Source organism: Lissotriton vulgaris, chromosome 7 (assembly GCF_964263255.1).
Source record: "Lissotriton vulgaris chromosome 7, aLisVul1.2, whole genome shotgun sequence".
Taxonomy (NCBI): domain Eukaryota; kingdom Metazoa; phylum Chordata; class Amphibia; order Caudata; family Salamandridae; genus Lissotriton; species Lissotriton vulgaris.
Window position 1 is genome coordinate 541,651,166 of NC_141695.1, and position 22,329 is coordinate 541,673,494.

Consider the following 22,329-nt stretch of genomic DNA (forward strand, 5'->3'; position numbering starts at 1 on the left):
AGAATCACCAGATATGGTGAGCTTGTCTGCAAGATATGTAGGGATTCTGGTCATGATGGCTTTGAAAATAATGCAGCTGGTTTTGAAGATGGTGTGAGTCAGCAACAGGAGTCACTGTAGTTCCATAAGTATATGGTGATGTGATCATATTTTTTAACGTTCTGGATGAGGCATACTTCAGCATTTAGGATGCCCTTATGGGGTACCAGTAAGCAATTAGGGAGTCCATGGAACAGAGTGTTACCATTATCTAGATGTGAGAGTCTGGGGGCTTGATGAGAAGTTAAGTCGCTTTCTGCAGAAAATTGCTTCACTTTCTTTAACTAAGAGAGCTGGTACAAGCTGTCTTTGTTTTTTTGGCAATGTGTTCCTTTAGGGTGAGGTTGTTGTCCAAGTTGACTCTTTGTGCCTTGGCATTTGGTGACAGTCGGGATTCGTAGCCCTTAAGGTTCATGTCATTGAGCCAGAGCACCAACCAGATCCATGCAGAGGTTTAAGATGACAGGAGACAGCATGGAAACCTAGGGTACTCCAAACGTAACAGGGATCTTTTGGATCCTGGAGGTGCCCATGTGAACAAACTGGCATTGGTTGAAAAAGAAGGAGAACCAGTGGAGGACACTGTTGTTTAATCTCATTTTATGTGTATATGGGTGGGATGGTTGACTGTCGTAGAAAGCTGAAAGCTACAGCAATAACGCAAAGCACGGGTCATCTTTATCTGAGGTGAAAAGGGCATAGTCATAAGGTTGCAGTGTCAGTGCTGCAGTGAGATCTGGAGCTAGAATTCTAGTAAGGATTTATGTGATCTTGGAGTTGAACATAGACTGTGTTTTCAATGATTTTGCTGATAAACGTTGGGTGACAGATGGGCCAATAGTTTGTGTGGTCATCAGGACTAGTAAAGGTTTGTTCTTTAGGAGTGGGATGATCTGACCTTTTTTTAGACCTTCTGGGAAGATGCCTTGAGTGACAGAGAAATTGATAATGGTGAGTAGGAGTGAGTATCCCAAGTAAACTTTGATAAAGGGCAAGGGTAAGACATCTTCATAAGAAGTGGATCTAAGGAAGTCAAGAATGTCTGCAAGATCTGTGAGGAATAAGGTTCTAAGACTTACCTTTGCAAGATTCTAGGATAAGGGGGTGGCGTAAGAGATGCAGCAGGTTCGGTGTTGCCAATGTGCTTTTGAATCTTCTACATTTTGTTTAACTGAAGAAGAGGTTGATGGCATTGCACTTTTCTGTGGAATGAAGTATAGTTGGTGCAGCAAAGGGATTAGGCAGTGCTTGGTAATTTGGAAAAGCTTTCTGCTTCGGTTGGTGGATTCACTGATGATGTTGGTATAGTACTTTGCTTTGGCTGATTTGATGAGCTGTCTGTTACGTTGAGTAACTTCAATTTCTTTCCTGCTTGTGGATGGATCAATTATAATCAGCAAGGTCTTTAGAGTATCCGGGTGCTTAAGGCTTTGGCTTGCACTGATGCGTGTTAATTGGGGTATGGATATTCACAAAGCTTTCCATAAAAGTGTTGAGTATTTTAGAAGGATGTTGGCATTGGATGTGGAGCTGATGGGGCGAGAGATGAGTTCAGCATTAGGTTGTCAGTGGAGATGTCTTTGACAGATCTGAAAGTTTGTTCAGATACCAACTAAATCCAGTCACTCATTTTAAGTGACCGTAGGTTCTACTTAATCTCTGTCCACGTCTGCTCTAATTTCTTCTTCCTTCACTCTTTCTTTTTTAGTTATTCAACCAGAACCTAATGTCTTGCTGCAACAAGAAAAATAATAGCAGTTGTTCCTGTTAGTTGTTGACAAGCAATAACAAAGCTGATAGGTCTGTCACTGCTAATGCTTTTTTTAATTTTTTTTGTAAATATGTAATACATAAGTATTTTAAAATAGGCCCACAGTGTGTGTAGTGTGCACATGCATGCTCATACAGAGGCGACAGCCTTTGATTGTTTTTGCAATAAAGTTTTATAAAAACATTCAAATATGGCAGTCCTGGTGAGCACATGCAAGGGCAGATTTATTTGAAGGTTTCTATATTAACGTTTTTGACAAACATGGCTTCTGCATGCACATAAACAGAATGAGATGGGAGACCATTTAAAGATGACCATCTGTGCATGAGTGCACACTCTATGGCAACCATTTTTGAAAAGCTTAGAAGCATATCCATGAAAATAACCATCTGTTGTTAAGTGTGCTAGAGCAGCCATCTTTGACTGCATTAGAATCACATTCATAAAATGACGGTGGCAAGCAGTGCATGCGTGGAATGCAGTGCATAACAAGTGGTGACACGAATCAGGTAGCAGTATACAAAGAGCTGCAGAACCTTCCCAATTTTTTTATGTTTAAGCATAAAATGGCTTGGCACTGAAGGAGACTGCTTTCTTGGTCACTATTGACATTGTGCTTTGGCAGAATACTGTCGCTCACTGAGAAATTTCTAATGGCTGAAGAGAAATGATCCCACTGCTCCATACTGTGATGGGTGGAAGCAAAATGTAAATGTCAGTAAAGCAGACTAAATTATGAAGAGAACTGGATGAAATACCCTTTATGACAGTATTTAATGTATGTATTTTTGTTACAATCAAAGGTCTTGATTAACTACAGACCTACAAAAGAAAACAGATTTATTCATGGTTTGCTTGTTTTATTTGTCACACATGCAGTCAATATTTTGGTCACTGTTTGAAAAATATAGCTTTAACCTACAGTTCTGCCACATTCCCGTCCACTTCTTACCTTGAATTTCCGGGTACTTCAACATGAGCCTAAGTGCCCAGTGGATGGTAACAGCAGCAGACACCGTCCCGGCGATAAATAAGTTAAAGAGTGTGTTGTCAAGGCTGTCCAGAGTGAAATGAGTATTTGGATATTTGGCTTCCTAGTGAAACAACAAACAAATCAAGAGATGTAAATGGATACTGGGCCATAGATACATGCTAAACAAACAAACAATTGTTATAAAGCTTCCTCAAAGGTGAAACTTATTCTTATTGGTAGTTGCCGGCCGGTCTAGTTATGGGCATTAACCCCCCCCCCTTATGTCTGGAGAAAATTGATAGGATTCCATAGAACTCCCACCCAACTGCTGTACTGCATGAATGGCATTACTTGTGGATTTCAGAGAATCCCCAGTTCAACAAGACATTAATATACTTTGGGGTTCACTCCCACCTATGGTGAATAAACCACCAACACTGGTCACCACCGCCTACACCTCTTCACCTCCCACTTGCCCACTGTTCTTCACCTTCCCATTTTAGGATGGCAAACCCAGAGTTTGGCTACATATCTGCCCCATGTCTAAATAAGGTGACCTGTGAGCATTTTACAGTTCTCTCTTTAAACTTAAGCTTGATTCCCCAATGTGTAATGGAGTAGTACTATAGAATTGTCTTCTAAACGTCTTCAGACTGGCTATAACACAGGCTTTGACATAACTAATCCAGTTTGATCAGAGTTTTGTCCAGTTTTCTAAGTTTGTACGGTGTTTGAAACACTTACATACATTGCACATAACTATAATAACAATGGTCATCGCTGCTACACAAATCACTAACAACTTACACCCTATGCTCCTGCTGAAACTCTGTACGGCCATGCCACCATGCTTAGAGATCGGTCTCTTGGAGTCCGAGACCGGCAAAGGGTTACTTGACAAGTTCACCCAGCAAAGGGTTGCCATACATCCACATTTAGCAAAGGGTTTCAATGCCTTCGACGAAGGGCAACCTTAGTGAACAGGAACAAAGCTAGATAAAGTGGTCTCTCTTATGAGGAGATGGGGATCAACTCTGCATGCCTGGCAGCCATGCTAAGAATGTTTCCATCTGATATGCCGCAGGCTCAATCACATGAGTTGTGAGTGGGAAAAGTTTATATAGCATGGCCAATCAAAGAATAAATTGGGAATAGAATTTTGCTTACTATCCATAATGTTTGAGGGTTTCATATTGTTCTGCCTTAATATGTTTTCCTTTGATGGTATTTGTATCATAATAATGGTAATAATGACCCTTACATTCTACAAGACATATAATAAAACTGTAATAATACAATCCATTATAATCTATTGTGTGTCTACTGATTAGGAAAGTATCCAGGATAAGAAAACCCTCACACACATTGCAATTTCTCAGTTGTCCTCTAACCATTTCTCCTACAAATGTGTGCAGTAAATAGGGATGGGTGTGAGATACCCCTCCATTTTATCCTTCTTTGCAGAGTGATGGTATATCAAAAACTCAGGGGACTAGGGAAATCTAACAGAGTGTATCAAGAAAGGTGGGATACATCAAAATGTTTATCTCTTGCCAGAGAGCACGATTCTGTTTTGAGTGGGTGAGTTTAGGTGTCTTGTTTATCCATATAACACCATTAGAACGGCAATTTAGGTGGGTGCATATCTTTGAATAACCCTGCATATGAGGCAGAAGACCTTGACTTCAACCTTTTGTTTGGACAGTGGAGTAACCTCAGAGTGGAGGGGATATGGCCTGTCTATTGCAAATAGGATGAGATAGGTTACATTATCTTGGACTCTTTGGGGAGTTAGCTGGCAGGGCCTTTGATATAATTTCAGTAGTCCATTGCAGTGACCATGACATCAAGCACAAGAGTAAACTTTTCAGGCAGTTATAGCAGATGAGGGATTCTACTGAAAACATGTAGCTGGAAAAGGGTGTTTAAATGTCATTGTCCACCTGTGAGATCACTGACCGGTATGGATCAAGGGTAGTTCACAGGTTACTGATATTTTTAGAGCCATGATAGTACACCAATGGAGGGAGACCAGCCACATTTAGGCAAGGTAGAGTAATCTCAGCATTAAGGCAGAGCCAATACTAACTCCTCCAGTTACAGAAGCTTTGTGGGCCCTTCATGATGTGCTAAAGATCACTTGGTTCAAACATTAAGTGTAATTGTTAGACCTGGCATCTTTTCACTTGGTTTCCCCAGTCCGTTTTTGATTGTGTGCTGCATTTCGTTTTTGCTGGTTTTAGTACTCTTGGCACTTTACCATCGCAGACCAGTACTAAAGCGCAAGTGCTCCCTGTCTAAATTATACTGATGATTGCTTTATATGTGATTGGCATATCTGATTTATTAGTACGTCCCTAGTACAGTGCAATATGTGTGCCAAGGGCCTATAAATTAAATGCTCCTAGCGGGCCTGCAGCACTGATTGTGCCTTCCACATGAGTAGCCCTGAAAACGTGTCTCAGGCCTTCTGAGGCAGTGTCTGTGTGTGCCTTTTTAAACTGCCATGTCGACATGGTAAGTGCACCCACTTGCTAGGCCCAAACCTTCCATTTTATTAAATGTAAGGCACCCCTAAGGTAGGCCAGGGTAGCCCAGTGGGTAGGGTGCAATGTATTTAAAAGGCAGAACATGTACTGTTGTGTTTTACATGTCCTGGTAGTGAAATATTGCTAATTTCGTTTTTCACTAGAGTTTTTGTATCTCTCATATCGGTTAGCATTGGAGCTGTCTTGTAACATCTTACAAGTCCATCTTCCATTTTTGTAGTTTGCGGTCTCTGGGCTCACAATTTAAAAATACATATTTCAACCAAGTTAGTTTTTAAATTGCAGGTCTGAAAATGCTACTTTTAGAAAGTTGGCATTTTCTCACTTAAACCCTTCTGTGCCTCTGCCTGTCTACTGAATATACATCTGGGTTAGGTTGACAGTTGGGCTGTTTCTGCATTCACTCTAGACAGTCACACAAAGGGAGTTGACCTGTGCCCTGCATATCCTTATAGTCCATTCCCAGGCTGATGGGCCTTCCTGAGCTAGAGTAGTGGGAGGAGTTGTCACCAATACATGTTCTCCTACGAAGCTGTCTCCACACCCTTGTAGTGTGTCTGGAGACAAGACTGGGAAAGGGAGGGTTTTACGCACTACAAAGACTGTTCTTTGAAGTTTGCCTACTTCAAAGGCTGAAATGGGTATAAGTGCTGGACCTCTAACACCATGTTCTCAGAACACGTCTGGACTACTGCCATTCTGCCAGCCTGGAAGAGCTGGATAGGCTGCCAGGAGGGGTTGCCACTTTGCTGTTTGCTTTGCTGTGGTGGCCTGCTGCTTTCTGCTTCTGTCCTGGGAGTGAAAGAACTGGACTTGAATTTCTGTAGCCTGCTTCCAAAGTTCTCCAAGGCTTGAGTATACTTGCCTCCTGTTAACGAGTCATAGGGCCAGCAAAGACTTCACCTGCCAGTGCCTGGGCTCTTCTGCTGAGAGTTCTGATTTGCCAAGTGGTGCCAAATCTAGTTCCTGGGACCTTGGACGTGAAATCTGGTGATTTTAAGGAGATACCCACGCATCGATTCCCAGCATCCATCCAAATCTACACCTTGCTGTAAAGATCAACACATCACCGATGTCTGCCCGAAGTTTGGCTCCCTCTTGATGCATCGACTACAGTGGTGTAACAAAACTTGCCCCTTTGTGATGTACATAGAGGGACCCCAGCTCTGGTATTAATCCAGAGCGGTCAGCCCAGAGAGCTGTGCGTAGGAGGCCCCCTGCAGCATGGGCCCCCCGCACCGCGGGGACTACAGGAGTCTGTGTTACGCCACTGATCAACCACAGCATTCACCCCAGGCACCAGCTTGCCGTTGCATGTCAGAAGAATCGCCGCTGTCTCATTCACAAGCACTGCATCGCCAACGTCCATGACATTCGCACTGACTCAGATGCAACACGGGACCAGCTTCACAGCTGTTGAAAGGAAACCCACTGCGGTAAGGAACTGAGGCAGCGTGTTCAGAAACCAATGCATCAACTCCCCTGCCAGTAAGGAACCGATGCATCACCTCCCCAGCCTAGCAGTAAGGAGCTGACGCATTAAATCCCCTGCCTAGCAGTAGGGAGCCAACACCTCACCTCCCATGTAGCAGTAAGGAACCGACGCATCACCTCCAATGGGTAGTAAGGAACTGACGCATCGTTTGATTTTCCAGCCCCTCACCTGCCCTGTGCAATGCCTCATCTTTGAGTGTGCTGTGTGGAATTAAAATCGTAGTCCTTTGATTTTTGGGAAATGTCCCGGTTTTTGGCTTTACAATTCTGGTCATCCTAGTCAAGTTCCATGGATGTTGCGTGGGAATACCCACTGTAACACCCATTGAACACCCCTTTCATGCTCTCATATTTACAAGGCCATGAAAAGTCACATAGGGTGACTTTACTTCACCTTGTAAATATTTGCAAGCCTACTGTGCCATCGTTGAGTAAAAAAAAGCCACGCACCGGCAGCGCAATGGGCATGTATTTACATTTCAGCCAATCAGGTCATATTGAACAAAGACTAATCAGCTTGATTGAAAAGTAAGTGTATAAGGTAAGGTGAACCTTTCATGTCATGGGAACATTTAAACAGTTAGACAAATCTTAGATTTTGAGAGTTAATACCAGGAAATGCAAATTTGGTTCACCGCTGCTGCAGCAGCATGGAAAACAAGTAAATGTGTTCTGGCCGGTCTTTAATTATATGGTGTGCTTTATCTTTTTCATAGCAGCATGCGCCGAGTTCGGGCAGAGGGATTGTTCCGCGCGCTCCGACGCTGTGAAGCCTGGGAGGAGTATGTAGCATGTGCAGCACACATGGGCACATACTATCCAAATTCAGTCTACGACGTCAGAGTTTGGTCTGGTCAACCTTCATTAAGAACTACAGGCACTGAGATTCTGTGCGCGAAACACAACACGAGACATTCCAGATTGGTCCTTAAGTGTCACTCTTCTCCTTAATTGGCATTGGGAGAGCAAGGCTGAGATATGAAGTAGCATTACAGCTTATCATGCCCCTTCGGTGGTTTAAATTTAGCCATTTCTCTCCGCACGTCACATGCACTGACGCAGGGCAGACCACGCCATGGCTCAGGGGGCCGACTCCAGGACAGCTCACAATCATGCTCTGGTCATTGTCCCCTACTGCATCAAGCACTTAATGCTGTATGCAGCCAGCTCTGCTTAAAGTCGCGGTCACTCTACCTTCTTGCAGCTTGACCCTCACAGAACGCAGGTGGTAAAGATGCTAAAAATTTTAATGCGGCAATGTGGACCACCACATTAAAATGCTTCAGTCTGTTGTGTGTTGTAAATGGCAGGCTGCTTGCACTGTTGAACGGGCCACTTGTGAGGCATAGTCCCACTTGGTATTTTGCCCACACTGGTATTAATGCGTTACCAATACACTCAGGTTAAAACGGAGCATGAGCTCAGGCACATACAAACCCCAAGTCTTGTTGTCATGAATAGTCAATAAACCTAATGATTCTTGCTGGAGTGCTTAATTTTGTAACCTGGGAAGCCCACTTGCCTGACAGCCAGTCTCCTCTACCGGGACTACAGGAACCAGGTCCCAATGCGGCACGGAGCTGCCGGCGTCATCAGCAGCGCCAGGAGGCGCCATGAAAAGCAACACGGCTCCCGCAACCTGGGAAGCCCACTTGCCTTACAACCAGTCTTCGCTTCACCAGGACCAAGGGAACCAGGTCCCAACACGGCATGGAGCCGCTGGAGTCATCAGCAGCGCCAGGAGGCGCCATAAAAAGCAACGCAGGCTCCTGCAACGCAGGACGCGCGCAGGCTTGCCCGTGGCAAAGCCCAGGCCAAGGGCGGGCCGGTCTGCGCCCGTCAGAGCCCGGAGGAGGCCGGGCTGGGCCACCCCCCTGTCATTTACCACAAAATTCTAGTTGAATATATGTTTCAAGCAACATAAGGTATTGTGCTTCTGGCAGCAAACTTTGTACTGTTAACTGTGGGCCCTTATCAACTTGAGTAGTTTTCATTGCTGCTACCGAGGACCCTTCACCTACCTGTAGATTTTGTATAGGCTTGGCAACGGCAGGGAGGGGAAAGCGCAAAACCACAGAGGGTGGCACAAGGGAAATTCCTGTCAAGAAGGCCAAAAAAGAAGCGAAATGTATCTGGTTTAACGCCAGGTGGGGGGTACTTGATCGCAATTATAAACTTTTGGCAGAATTTGAGGTTCTTCTTGACCCTCCCAGCTCTACTACCCCCTCCAAACTTGCCCGAATCCAGACCTATTAAAGTTAAATCCCTGGCTGTTCTGGGTATTTTTATATCCTCCCCTTTTTCACTTTTTCACCACCCACAATCCACGATCACTACTGTTTTAACCAAAGGTAAAACCTCCTGGCAGAGGGTGCATACAAAAATTGACCCAAGGATAACGCACACACGTGTAAAAAGGAGCGGGGACACATCATATACCGCTATGAGATCTTCTAAAAACACGTGTATGAGGGTCTTTTATTTGGGAGACACCTATCTACCTACCTGCAGACCTTGGTTATGCAGGACTAGTGATCCTTTCCCCATTGATTTTGAAGTACAACCTAAGAGGCCATTGACGGACACATGCCCATACGTGGATGCTCCACTAACCAATGGGATAACTGTGAATTATAGTACAATAGCCGCCAAATACACGCCAATCTACCCAGTAGCCCATGAACCCACAGTAACGAGACCCCCACCCAAAGATTGTTAGTACACCAAATAACGGCCATTGCCCAGGAAATCAAAACACTTGAAATAGCTGTAGGTAATCTTGTAGCTTCCCTATGTAAGGTTCACATTGATGAGGAGAGAATTCAAAATCAATTGTGGGTACAAACATCTGCACAGAAGCACATCCAAGTGGGTAGAAACAGCACGAAACAGCCAAAAGAGAATAGCACCAGTCAAAACCTAGGAAGGCAGAGGAATGATCACATAGAGTAGATCCATACCCCTGATCCATCCACTAGTAGTCACCCTAGCCACTGCACATGGACAGGCCAATCTAAACTTAGCAGGTCCTGAGAGATAAGGCAGCATGCCCTTCAACCTATGAACTTTGCTTTTTCCCTACTGACGATTGAGGAATCCTGAAACACGTGTCTAGGGATACGTATTGAAATTAATAATACAGCACTGGCTATGAACACTTTGAATTGAACTGAGCGAGAAATAATGAACTACATGAACCATCATGCAAACGGTAATTTTGTTGGGGCGTGTCAGGTGCGCTCCCACCTCCCTGAAAGTATCAAATTCCTGTGAGCTGACGAGCTCGGGAGCCTGCACCTTCATGCTGTGAGTGGAACTGGTCCTGAGAGATAAGGCAGCATGCCCTTCAACCTATGAACTTTGCTTTTTTCCCTACGGACGATTGAGGAATCATGAAACACGTGTCTAGGGATACAAATTGAAATTAATAATACAGCACTGGCTATGAACACTTTGAATTGAACTGAGCGAGAAATAATGAACTACATGAACCATCATGAAAAAGGTAATTTCGTTGGGGCGTGTCTGGTGCGCTCCCACCTCCCTGAAAGGATTAAACTTAGCAGAGCGCAACCAGATAATTTAAGCAATATTGAAAGAACCTGGTCAGGACCAGTACGCAACTTAACTAATCATACACAAGCACCATCATGCTTACATAAGTCCAAAGATATAAGAAAAATAATATACCTAGTCAACAGCCCAAAAAATCAAGCGATGTCACAAATAGAGGAAGAGTGCTCTCTAATCAACAAATGCACCCACTGGATACGGAGAGTGAGAGGATGTCGGTCAATTATTAGGGAATACATTATCGGGGCTAAAAGACTTATCTAGTCGGGGGGGCCTGGGGATGCCCACAATGTATTAGCACTTACCTTGACCCATCGTGATCTGGTGGATAATCTGGTGGCCTTTGACTTACGCACACAACACTTGGTCAATACCATAATACGCTTCAAGTATAACTGCCCAAAAATGCCATTGGTCACAAATCAATCATCATGTGCAGCTTCCCAAAATAATGGGTCCTCACTGAATGAGATCGATTGATGGTTTACCTCACCCCCTGCATCCCAGTCCAGTGCCCAAGCATACGCCATAATACAATCCCAGTTGTACCATATTGAAGAATCCCCTGTAGAAGATCCTAGGGCGGACAACTTGTCGAACAAGACAGATTGCACCTCAGAGGCTGCTGTTCCTACGGTTGGGTTCTTATCTTCTCCCAACTGCCAACCATGCAGTCTAGTGGTAGTCTCAAGGAATATTGTAGGTCTGCAGTCCAATGGAGTGTCCCCTGATTGGAAGTCCTTTGTTGAGGAATGTGACATATGTATCTTCCAAGAAACATGGTTATTCGAATTGCATTATCATTTGAGTTACCTAAATTATTACAAATCAGCCATAAAAGGTAACAGGAGTCTCCCCTCGGGTGGGCTCACAATCTGGGTTCAGCAGGACATTGGCCTATCCATACAAGCGCTCGAGACGGGAACCAATGACATTCTTGCGGTCCGCCTGGGGTGCGGGTTATAAAGCATTATTGACATTTATAAAATTTATGCTAGAGGGCGTAGAGGGGGAACAAGGTCAGAAACTATCCCTGATCTGGATGATCTCCTACATAATATCTCATGGTCTTCCTCAGTAGTAGTTGGGTGCGCCTTTAATACCACCTTTCAGCCCTTTGACAATGGTGATTTTGACCCAGCAGGGGACGAGGATGAGCAGTGGGCATCCCTAGCCTGGAAATACCTCCGATTAGAAAATTGACAGAGGCAGCACTACAGTTGAAGGCCTTAAATCTCGAACATGGCGTAAGGGTAGTTAATGGGGAACAAGATCTGATAAGCAAGGGGCCCACATGTTCAAAAGCGGTCACCGCACAAGCCGGATTGACTAGATGTTTATCAGCCTAAACATTTGGCACACTGTACAAGATATGGTTGTGACGAATAGAACCGAGAGCGACCATAATCCACTTTGCACCACACTTGCACTTAAGGCTTTGCAAGAGCAACCACAGGTCCCAACTCTACCCTCCACTGGTGAATTGGAACTAACAAATGATATGCGACATCTTAAATGGCCAATGGTAATCGAACAACCTGACATTTCATCATCCATTAATTCCGACTTGAAATACACTCTAACTCGGATGTTGTCTTCTCACCATGATTCTAGTGCATCAAAAGAAATAATATTATTACACAATACCTTTTTCGATAGAATATGCTCACATTTCCAAATTTCCAACAGGTCCAAGGCCAAGGGAATTCAATTACACCTGCATTGGTACAATAATGAGTGCAAAAAAGTGTGCAGAGCACTGTGGGGGGGTGGGGGGGGGGAATAAGATTAGGAGACCAGCCTAAAGTACAACATACAAGGAAGCTCTACAAGAAGGTGATTCTCTCAGCAAAAAGGCCTGAGATGAGAAAAGATGGCAGGACCTTAAAGAAGCACGTAAGGAGAGAAATATGCAACGCTTTTGGAGCCTTGTAAAATGGGGTGCGGGTGGCTCTGGGCAATCTACCCAAAATCATGTTTAGCCAGCAATGTGGGTAAAGTTTTTCTCAGATCAATATGCAGACAAAGACAACATGGGCTATCAACCTTTTCAGGCTTATTTTAATCTGGCCGTCACCGTTTTTAATCTAGTTGATGTAACAGCTGCACTGAGTTCTATCACCAGCGGGAAATCCCCGGTCATCGATAAAGTGCCTGCTGACATCTTCCTCCAGAATAAGGCCAAATGGAGCCAGTACATTATGCTTTTTGCAAATGCTATCGCTCATGGAGCCCTGATCCTGGACACCTGGCGAGGGGCGGAGATCATCCCGATTTACAGAAAGGGAGACAAATCCTTACCCTGGAATTACAGGCCGATGAGCCTTAAAAATTCAATCCAGAAAGTCGTGGCTGACTTGTTCCAGAAAAAAATATAAAGCCTGGATAGCTGATAATGACATCTTGAGCCCCCTCCAGGAAGTGTTTGGGCACACTTGAGCACCATTGACCAAGTTTTTCGTTTTATTCTAATTTACTGGCGGACGATGACTCTCGGAAAAGGTAGTATTTATGCAGCCTTTACTGACCTCAAGTCTGCCTTCGACCTAGTCTCACGGCCCAAATTGTGGAGGGTACTGCAGTAGCTCAGGCTGCCCCGATCTACTCTTTCTAATAGTTTGCCTCTATGGAAATAACTTTGCCCAAATTCGCTGGGGATTCATGGAAACAAGACCGAATGATTCCCAGTCAAGATGGGAGTAAGCTAAAGCTTCGTCCTGGCTTCTACACTATTCTCACTTTTTATCAATGACCTTGTCAGTTTTCTAGCCTCCTTTCCCACAGATGCCACAGTCCTAGCTGGTAAAAAAATCCCTATATTAATGTTTGGGGACGACACGCTTATATTATCTAAAACACTGAGTTGGCTAATGCGTGCTCTGCAGCATTTTGAAGAATTTTGTACGCTGCGTGGTTTAAAAGTTAACACCGCAAAAACTAACTTTATGACTTTCAACCAGCACAAGTCATTTAAAGGGGGGTATGGTAATGGAGAGGCATCCATTGGAGCAGGTTGACGCATTCACCTATTTAGGTATCCCCATGCATAAAGGGCTCAGCTGGAGGCCACACATTTACACCACGGCTTTAAAGCACAGACAACTGGCCGGTGTAATGATTAAGGAGTTTAAAACATCACTGACCAAGCCTCAATCTTGGGTGCTGAAGATCTACAGCTCTAAAATACTGAGCTCAGCTTTGCATGGTGCCGAGTTATTGGGCTTTGAAAATTTGTATCCTCTAGATGTATCCGAGAACAGGTTCTTACGAGGGATTACAGGCTTGCCCCAAAGCTCTCCCTTGCTCCCCTTGCACTATGACTTGGGCAGAAAAGCTATAGTTGACCAAGCAAGATTGCGCGCCATCCTTTACTGGTGCAGGATCTGGTCCACACCAGAACTGTCCATCTTTGCAAAAGATCCTAAAGACATAATGGAGCTGATCACTTCCACAAAATGAGTTGGTTGCGCGACATTAGAACTACCTTAACCAGTCTGGGCATGCCAGTTTTGTGGACCGATCCTAGCAGAACAGAGTTTCCATCAAAAAATTGAATCAAGCAAAGATAGTGGGAACTGACATGCTAGAACCCAATAGAACAAGTGATGCAGCCACACTGGCATGAAAATTCATATAAATTAAACCAAGGCCGCATGTCGAAGACTACTGGGTCGTAATTACCAAGCCTTTAGACGGTAAATTGAATTTCCAGCTTAGAGCAGGCTATTTACACTTTAAATCTTTTACAGCCACATGCTCTTCTGCAGGCAATGATATTTGTCCAAATTGTATCAATGTGGAAGAAACATACGCACATGTATTATTTGTCTGCCCTGCATATGCTGTACCACGAAAGCTTGGCTGGGACCGATTTGTAGGAACATGAGCACATACCAGGAGAGTGTAGAGATGTGAATGCTGAGAACTGATTCCTCTGTATTGTATGTGGTCCCAATGGAAAGTTTTTTGGATGGATGTGGGCAATTAGAACTAAGCTCCTTGCTTTAAAACGAACGATGTAGGCTTTTGATACTCTAGCTGGAACTTTTAAACTGTTTAATACCCTTTAGCATTAATTCTTATTAACAACAATAAGTATACCTTTTTTTACGGTTTTAATCCATTTTTATAACATATACTTTTATTGTATTATTATTTTTAAACTTGACATATGGTTGTATTGAGATATGCTTTTATGATATTCACTGTCAAATAAAGCTTGAGTTGATGAAGTAAAAAAAAAAAATACAAAATATGCGCCAGGGCCCTTCTCGAGGGTCCACTGCAGCCTGTCCACTATCCATTGCCTCTGCCAGCACTACCCATGACAGAACCAACACAACTACTAACCATTGTACTCCTAAAGGTGTGACAATTCTGACTGTACAAGACCACCCAATGCAATTACAATGCCTTGAGTGGCAGGTGTTGCTCATTCTTAATGTATATTGACTTATTAAACACTGTTGTTGTGATCATCTCAAAATTAGGGAGACAGTGTCACCATGTGGTGAACTGTCACTAGCACCTGAAACCACTGGCTCAAATTAAGCACTGTCCTCAGCTTGCATATGATGTGTGTATGTGCTGCTGTGTGCAGCATGCTGGCACTGGCCTTAAGAGATACAAAACACTAATGTGGGACTTTTTCTGAATGTGCATGCGGGGAAATGCCCATTTTGAAAGGGGTGGTTCCCCACTCAGTAATACCTGCAGAACATGGAGGGGGGGGGGGTAGAGAAATACAGAACAGAAACAGTTCAATAGAAGGCTCAAAAGTAAACACTTCTGGGAGGTGGTGGAATAAAGTCATCATCTAGAGTATGACAAGGTTGGAACGAGTTCAGAGAACAAATGGGTGTTGAATGGATAGTGATGGACTGAAGAAATGTGACTGGACATGATGCAAAAAAAGTTTTAATGGTAGGCCCGGGGTAAAAATGCCACTCCATCTCACACACTGGCATTCTTTCACCCACTGTGCCTAGCTTGGGAATTGTTTTTTGTGATAGGTCTTCCTGAACGGCAGGGGCTTCACACGTATTGTACATAGTTAAGAGAGTACTTGCATGCTTAGAGCTGGAAGTCTGATTTGCCACCTTTGGGAACAGCAGCCTGTACAATGCATGCTGTTTGTTTGAGCAGTTTGTCCAACAAGGAAAGGCATGTTTACTGTTTTTGAGCCCTGGTCTCATTGTTTTGTGGTGGGGCGATATATAAAAGTGGTAGTGTGTGGCAGTGTGTCCATGTTAGGGACTGTCATTGAGGAAGTGCAAGATAATGAAATGAATAAAGGTTTTTGACAGAATTAACCTTAAGGTTGGGAGAAGAGGGGGAGGGGTCACTATGTGTGGGTTTAACAGTCCATATGCATACAGGGTACTGAAGGCAATGATGTTGATGAGCGGTCTTCTGATTGCAGGAATCCTGTGGCAGTAGTGAAGCAGGATATCGTTCCATCTATCACCAGTCAATGCAACAAAATGTCTGCGCTTGACGCCTATCTATATGGCCTGCAAAGAAAAATGCTGCATGACAGAAAATAGTAGTGTAAAGAGAAGATGTGGTAACCCTAATGAGTCAAAAGTACAAACTGGGATTATGTCTGAAATAGTTATAAATGTTTCGTCCTTAGGAATGTGACCTGGAGAAAACCAAGGACTATTGAGACCACACAATGGGTCTTTCCTTAACATTATCACCAATCCATTGGTTGGCTTTATTGTCACTCATTTTGCTTGCTTAGAAGATGGATTAATAATCCCATTTTGTGATCAGCCCTCACCAGAATCATTGTCTCTTTACATCCCATGTACTTGGCTGTATTCTTCTACTGCCCACTTGTAGGGAATATCTTGTTTCCTTTTTTTCCAACACTCAATGATAATGAATGTGTTTTCCAGATCTCTCCCTTCTGTGGCTTCCCCATGCTCTGTGTTGCACTGTCCGCCGTGCGCTTAACCATCCCCTTCTTTGAGCTGCTCACTCTAGACTCTATCAGCCTTTGTACTGCCGTTTGACACGCAATAGTGCATTTTGTAGTTCGAGCCTACCAGACACCACGCGCTGTTCGGTATCTAAAGACCTGTTTTAAATTTAAGGTGGGCTTAGAGCTAGCCCATTGCATACCTTTCTTTGACTTTACCATCACTCTTTATTAGCTTGTTTTTTATTTGTTGCCTTTTTTGGGCCTGCCTTCATCTTCTGTGCTTGTACCCCCCTGGAACATAACCTCTTTACTTGTGTCCTTCCGTGGCGTACTTTTCAGAACCACATTTGGGGGTGGGGGGGGGGGGGGAGGAGATGGTTTAAGTACTCCATGATCATACCAGTGTTTTCCAGCGGTCTTTCTCATATACGCCTCTCCCCCCTTGTTACGCCTCTCCCCCCTTGTTGTGCTCCATGTTTCTCTCTTTCACCCATGAGCTTCTAACCAGCCCTCTCCTTGTTACACTCGTCCATTGTGTACGTCTCCTACAATGTTGCTTTCTTACTCATGTGCTTCTGCCTCATATCCTTCTTTCCCTCTCCCGCACTCCCCTCCTACTCTTCCATTCCCCCGTTGCTGCCTATGGTTTTCCCCTTCCTTTTTAAATATATCATTATTTCTTTTTGTGGAGATCCAGGTAGCGCCCTCTCCCCGACACCCCCTCCTCCCCAAACATTAAACTCTGTTCTGTTATTGCGCTACTTCTACAAAATAATATTGCTGTGTCACTGCTACTTTTTTTTTAAAGCTTTTCAACCATGCTGCACAACATTTTGCCATGCTGTACAGCATGTCCAAACCAATAGGTTCCAAAGTCAAGACCTATTGGCTTTGTCAATACTTGCTCTCCACTGCTCCCAACCCGTGCAGCTTTACGCGTGGGGCTGCTGCACACGCCATGGCGCGCAGCCCCAGGCCCTTCCCAGAGAGGAAGGCTCAGAGAGCACACGCAGACTCCGAGGGCGCGGGATGATGGAACATATTGTATCTCCTTTGGGGAAACATCACCTGCTTGGAACATTGTAACTACTGAATAGAAACTGAATATCTCCCTAAGGAGCAATGTACCCCTACTCCTCCCCAAAACAGCGTATTTCTTTTTCTGCAATGCTGCTGGCATCTTTTGATTTGACACACAGCAACAGATTTATTTGGATCATATTTTTTTCTCTTTCATTCAGGCTTCGCCTTTTTTTTGTGTATTAACCTACTTTTTTTATCGGGTACTCTGCTTTAGGGCCTAGAACTATTGGATTAAATAATGTGGCTGATTTCCGTTTATTGCTTCAGGTGGTAGCATTAGCGTACAGGAACGCTGGACCCTAATTGGTTTTCTATCATGACCGCCGGACACTGTTGCAAGTATTCATTAGACAACAGTTAGATTATCAACCTGGACACGTGGTATGTAAGTTACACTTTACTACGTTGTGTAGATAGCATTCATTGTTGATCCTGAAGAAGTGCCTCGATCCTTCTGACACACATGGCACGAAACATGTTGATCTACTGAGAGTAGGTTTCAGATAGCTGGATACATTGCCTGTAGCTCACTGCCGCTCTCTGCACATTTTTATTCAGGCAGTCTACCTTCTGAATAAATTATTGTTAGGACTGACTGACCTGGTTTAACTCACCTCCTTCCCCCACACATCTACACACTAGGCTTCTTACCCCCACTGCACCCATCGGCAGGAACAAAAGATCCCCGCCAAAGAGCCCCGCACTGGGTGCCTGTCAGGTATTGCAGCGCCGACCTGACGAGGGGCAGGCTCATATGCTGAAGCATGACACCTAGCTTGCTAGGTGTGTGAGAACCCTAGTTCCAACTAAGGGAATCCCCCTTCTTCTACATAGTAGGCCTAGTCATAAACCACACCCTCTTCAGTATCTCTCCGTTCCTTCTCTCTCCACTTAGAGGAACTTTGTGCCTATGTTTAGGTTATTGAAATGTTTGGAAACAATGGCCTTTGCCAATTTTATTTGATTATTTACTTTAGATTGATTGCAGGTGACTTGGAGAAATGGATCTATTCCATGTGTGACATTGTCTTTTTTGTGAAGGTCGCCAAACCAGTGGTCAGCAAATGGCCCAAACTTGAGAGGACTTAGGACTTAAATCCAGCAAGGAGATGGTACTGACTCAAAAAGCATGAATGCTAGAAATGATTAAGACCCAGAATATACACTTGCTTGTTACTGCGGAGAGGAGATTGCCTTTCAAATACCATCCAAGATATACCTTAGTACCATGCTTCGTTTGGTAATTAACAGAGCTGTCTTTAGTAGCTTTTTTCGGTGGAAGAAAGCTGTCAGAATTACTGGTGGAAACAATCTTTTGCAAGTGAGCACCAAATTATTAGATACCTGGTTGTTGCTACCCCAAAGGCCACAAACTCATCAATTGCTTCCACCATATCTCCCCGTCTGGCTATGTTTCCTCTTTCTTTTATTTTAAATCCTCTTTCTACCCTATTTCTTTATTGCTCCCTCTCCCACTGCTCCCATTTGTTGATGCCGCTTACATTAACTCTCTACCTTCCCTGGCACATTCTTCAATTTAAAAAAAATACTTTTTTATTACTATTATTTTGGCGGGCCTGGCAAAAAGGCATTTGGCGTGCGTTGTTTTAATTTATGTTTTTCATTTATCAATTTAAGTTGGGTAGCTGCTATTTTGGAAGGGTAAATTCAAACAAAATACAAAATGGCAGCTGCATCATTATGTATGCTCATACATTTGGGCTGACACTTGGACCACTGTAGAACCATAACATGCACATGCGTGATGATGCATGCAAACGTATGTAGCACCACAGGTCCTTATTTTTTTGTTGCAGATGTTGTCCAGGATCAACAATAAAAAAATAAATCTACAATGCTGAGCAGCATTGGAAAAAAGCACTGGCACAGCGAACAGGTTTGCATTGGCAACGCCAAAAAAAGAGACTTATTAGATTTGACAATTTTTGTTTTGAAGCATCAGCCACCTGTCAATCACATTTTCATGTTTCCTGCTGTAACGGCACACTTAGGTCATGTATTGAGTCATTGGCGTGGGGTAGCAAGGTGGGGCGGTCTCCCTGTGCGGCATGAGTTTTGGGGGCAGCCAGCATCCCCCCGCTATTACGGATACCGCGGTCGGCAAAGGCAAATACCGCCAGGTGGCTGGCTACGCCACTGCATTGAGTTTCTTCAATCTCTCGATCATTCTATATATGTCTCTAAACAACACTACTTTCTACAATCTCTATATTCTGTTTTCCATTCCAAGCCTATTGGTTATGTAAGAGAATAAGTGCCAAGGCCCACATTTTTGTTCCATGGTTAAAGTGCAGAAGAATGCCAAGGCTCCATAGTCTTGATTCCATCTGATTCCTCTTTAATCTGCCACTAGGTAATGCCTGCCTATTTATCTCACTCTTACAGGTTCATTTTCATCCCTACTTTCGCCCTTTTGTCACATACTTTCTGCCTTTCTCATTATCCTTTACCCTTTTCTGTGTTTTTCCCTTGTGTAAACATATCATATATTTCCATGTACTTTACTGTTATTACTTTATATGTATCTGATGAAATGCGCAGCATTACATTTCACAATCAAATATACAGGGAATATGTTATTGATCTGACGTATCTGTTGCCTCAAATATTCATGCTAATTTTCATGGTTCAAGGCCCAGAAGCCATTTAATTTCCATATTTCTACAAAGCCTTATCTCATTTCAAGTACTGGCAACTGGGAGTGGGATTTTGGGAGAATAATGTGCTCAGTATTGCAGTCATGGATGATATCTTCTCCTCAAGGACATTTTGTGTTTCCCTTAGGAGAAGACCCTGCCACCTGCTCATTAAATATGTTTTTGTAGATAGTAACATGTTTCTGCTCTGTCTTTGATGGTAGTATCACGTATTGAGTAAAACATCTCTTTTTTTAGATATCATATATTGTTGACAGAATATATAAGGAGCTGTTGTGTTTTCTCTTCCTCTTTCTTCTCTTTCTTGACCACCAGATTTTTGTAATGTTGGTTTTTAGTTGAATTTGGGGATTTAATCTGGTTCTTGGTCGGTAAACTATCCCTAAGACCCTTGTCCTTTGTGGATGTGTTTGTAATAGTGCATGTAAGCCCAAGTGTACTACCCTGTAAGAAGGATGTTTAAATAAACCTCAACAACAAAAAACAAGTACTAGCTCGACTGGGTGAAGTGAGTAAAGTTATTAAGTCCCTGATTTAACTTGCTTTCACAGGGCCTGTCCACGTTGTGGTCCAAAAGAGGCAATGACGTGGGATTCATTTCCTCAATGGACCCCATATCAGTGAAAGCTGACCTTCAGAAAAAAATATCCAGACTATCTGAGTACCCATTATAACCTGATGCGGAGGAAGGAACCTACTCTATACAAGCAGATTTGATTAAGCAAGAGTGTTTAGTACCTATTGTAAGTCGATATAATACTCCGATTCTCTGAATATACAAGGAGAGGAAAGTCAACATGCACATATTTGTACAGGACCTTAGGGATCACAATAATGTGGGTATCCCAAGCATCTCTTTGGTTCCCAAGCATGCCACCTTCCTTGTTTGTATCCCTACAAACACCCAATGGTTCACCATAGTTGGCCACCTTCCTTTTTTGTATCCCTACAAACACCCAATGGTTGCCCATAGTTGACCTTTGATACTTTTTTTTCTCCATCCACATATATGAGGAGAATGCATATCTCTTCTTCTTCAAATTCCAACGGTCTCAACCATTTTGGGCCAAACATCCTCAAGGAATTATGGAGTATCCCTCAATTTTTCACAGGCCCTAAAAAAGGATCTAAATACCATGGTTTTCCCCAGAGTTTCTGCTTTAATCTAATATGTGGATGACTTACTTTTGGCATCTGTTACTCTTAATAATCTTAATAATTACAAGGAGGACTCCATCTATTTCCTCTCCATATTGGCTAACAAAGGGCACAATGTTTCAAAAGAAATCAGTTATGTCTTGCCCAATTAAGATACCTTGGCAATGAAATCTCTTCTGGCAAGTGCCACATGTCCTCTGAATGAGTTAAAGCTATCTGTAAGTTGCTTCACCCTGTAATAGTCTACTCATGAATGCAGCTACAGAGTTTCTAGAAAATATGTAAGTGCTTGATTGTTTAGATTTATCATCTATCACTTTGCAGACGACAGCTTTCATTGTTTTCAATCTAGTTTCTTACTTCTTTGTTTCTCCTTCAGATATGGTAAGATTGTATCTTTTCCCTAAAATGTACCCAGTTGCAACATTTCTTCCACATTTCCCACTGGTTAATAAATCTAAGAAACTGCTACTCTTTCTCTAACAGTCTTTGTAGATTTTAGCTCTATTACTGTGATTTTGGTTCAATCTCAGGCATGCTAGGGACTTGGGCATAGCTATCATTGGTGCAGCAGGTGATTTGGCACTGTGGCTAAGAAGCCTCAGTGGCCCACTGAACCCTGTTTATTACAATAGTTTACTACTCAACCAGCATGAGCAGGCCAATTTTATTTTCTTGCCCATAGCACCCTTGCTACGCCATTGGGGGACGGGGGGAAAAGAAGCAATCTATTTTCCATTTTATTATATTTGTAGTATGGTTTCATTTTTACTGTGCCTGCTCTTGCCATATTAGAAAAATGACATATATACAGACTCTCGGGCTACGACAGAATCAAGCTATCAATTGCAGGAATGCATTTTTCATCTAGATTTCTATGAAGATTTTTTCCCAACGTCCAATTACTGTGACCCCGATCATTCTTGAAGGTCTTGAATTGCTCTCTCTGACTTGCCATTCCTGCACAGCTGGACTTCGATGATTAGAAAGCCTATTACCAATATTGTTCTGTTTCTGAAAATTCAAATTATGATGCAAATTTGATAGGCACTAAATGCAATAAATGTACTTGGGTGGTATTT

The 22,329-nt window shown here is 43.3% G+C and overlaps 1 protein-coding gene across 1 annotated transcript in view; it reads right to left on the bottom strand.

Annotated features, from left to right (window-relative positions):
- The window catches only part of LOC147702002 (cytochrome P450 2B2-like), a 369,916-nt gene that overhangs the window by 43,810 nt on the left and 303,777 nt on the right, over positions 1-22,329 (bottom strand). The window contains exon 6 of the mRNA XM_086930617.1: positions 2,763-2,904. Coding sequence (XP_086786743.1) covers positions 2,763-2,904 — 142 coding nt within the window. The remainder of the gene's footprint in view (positions 1-2,762; positions 2,905-22,329) is intronic.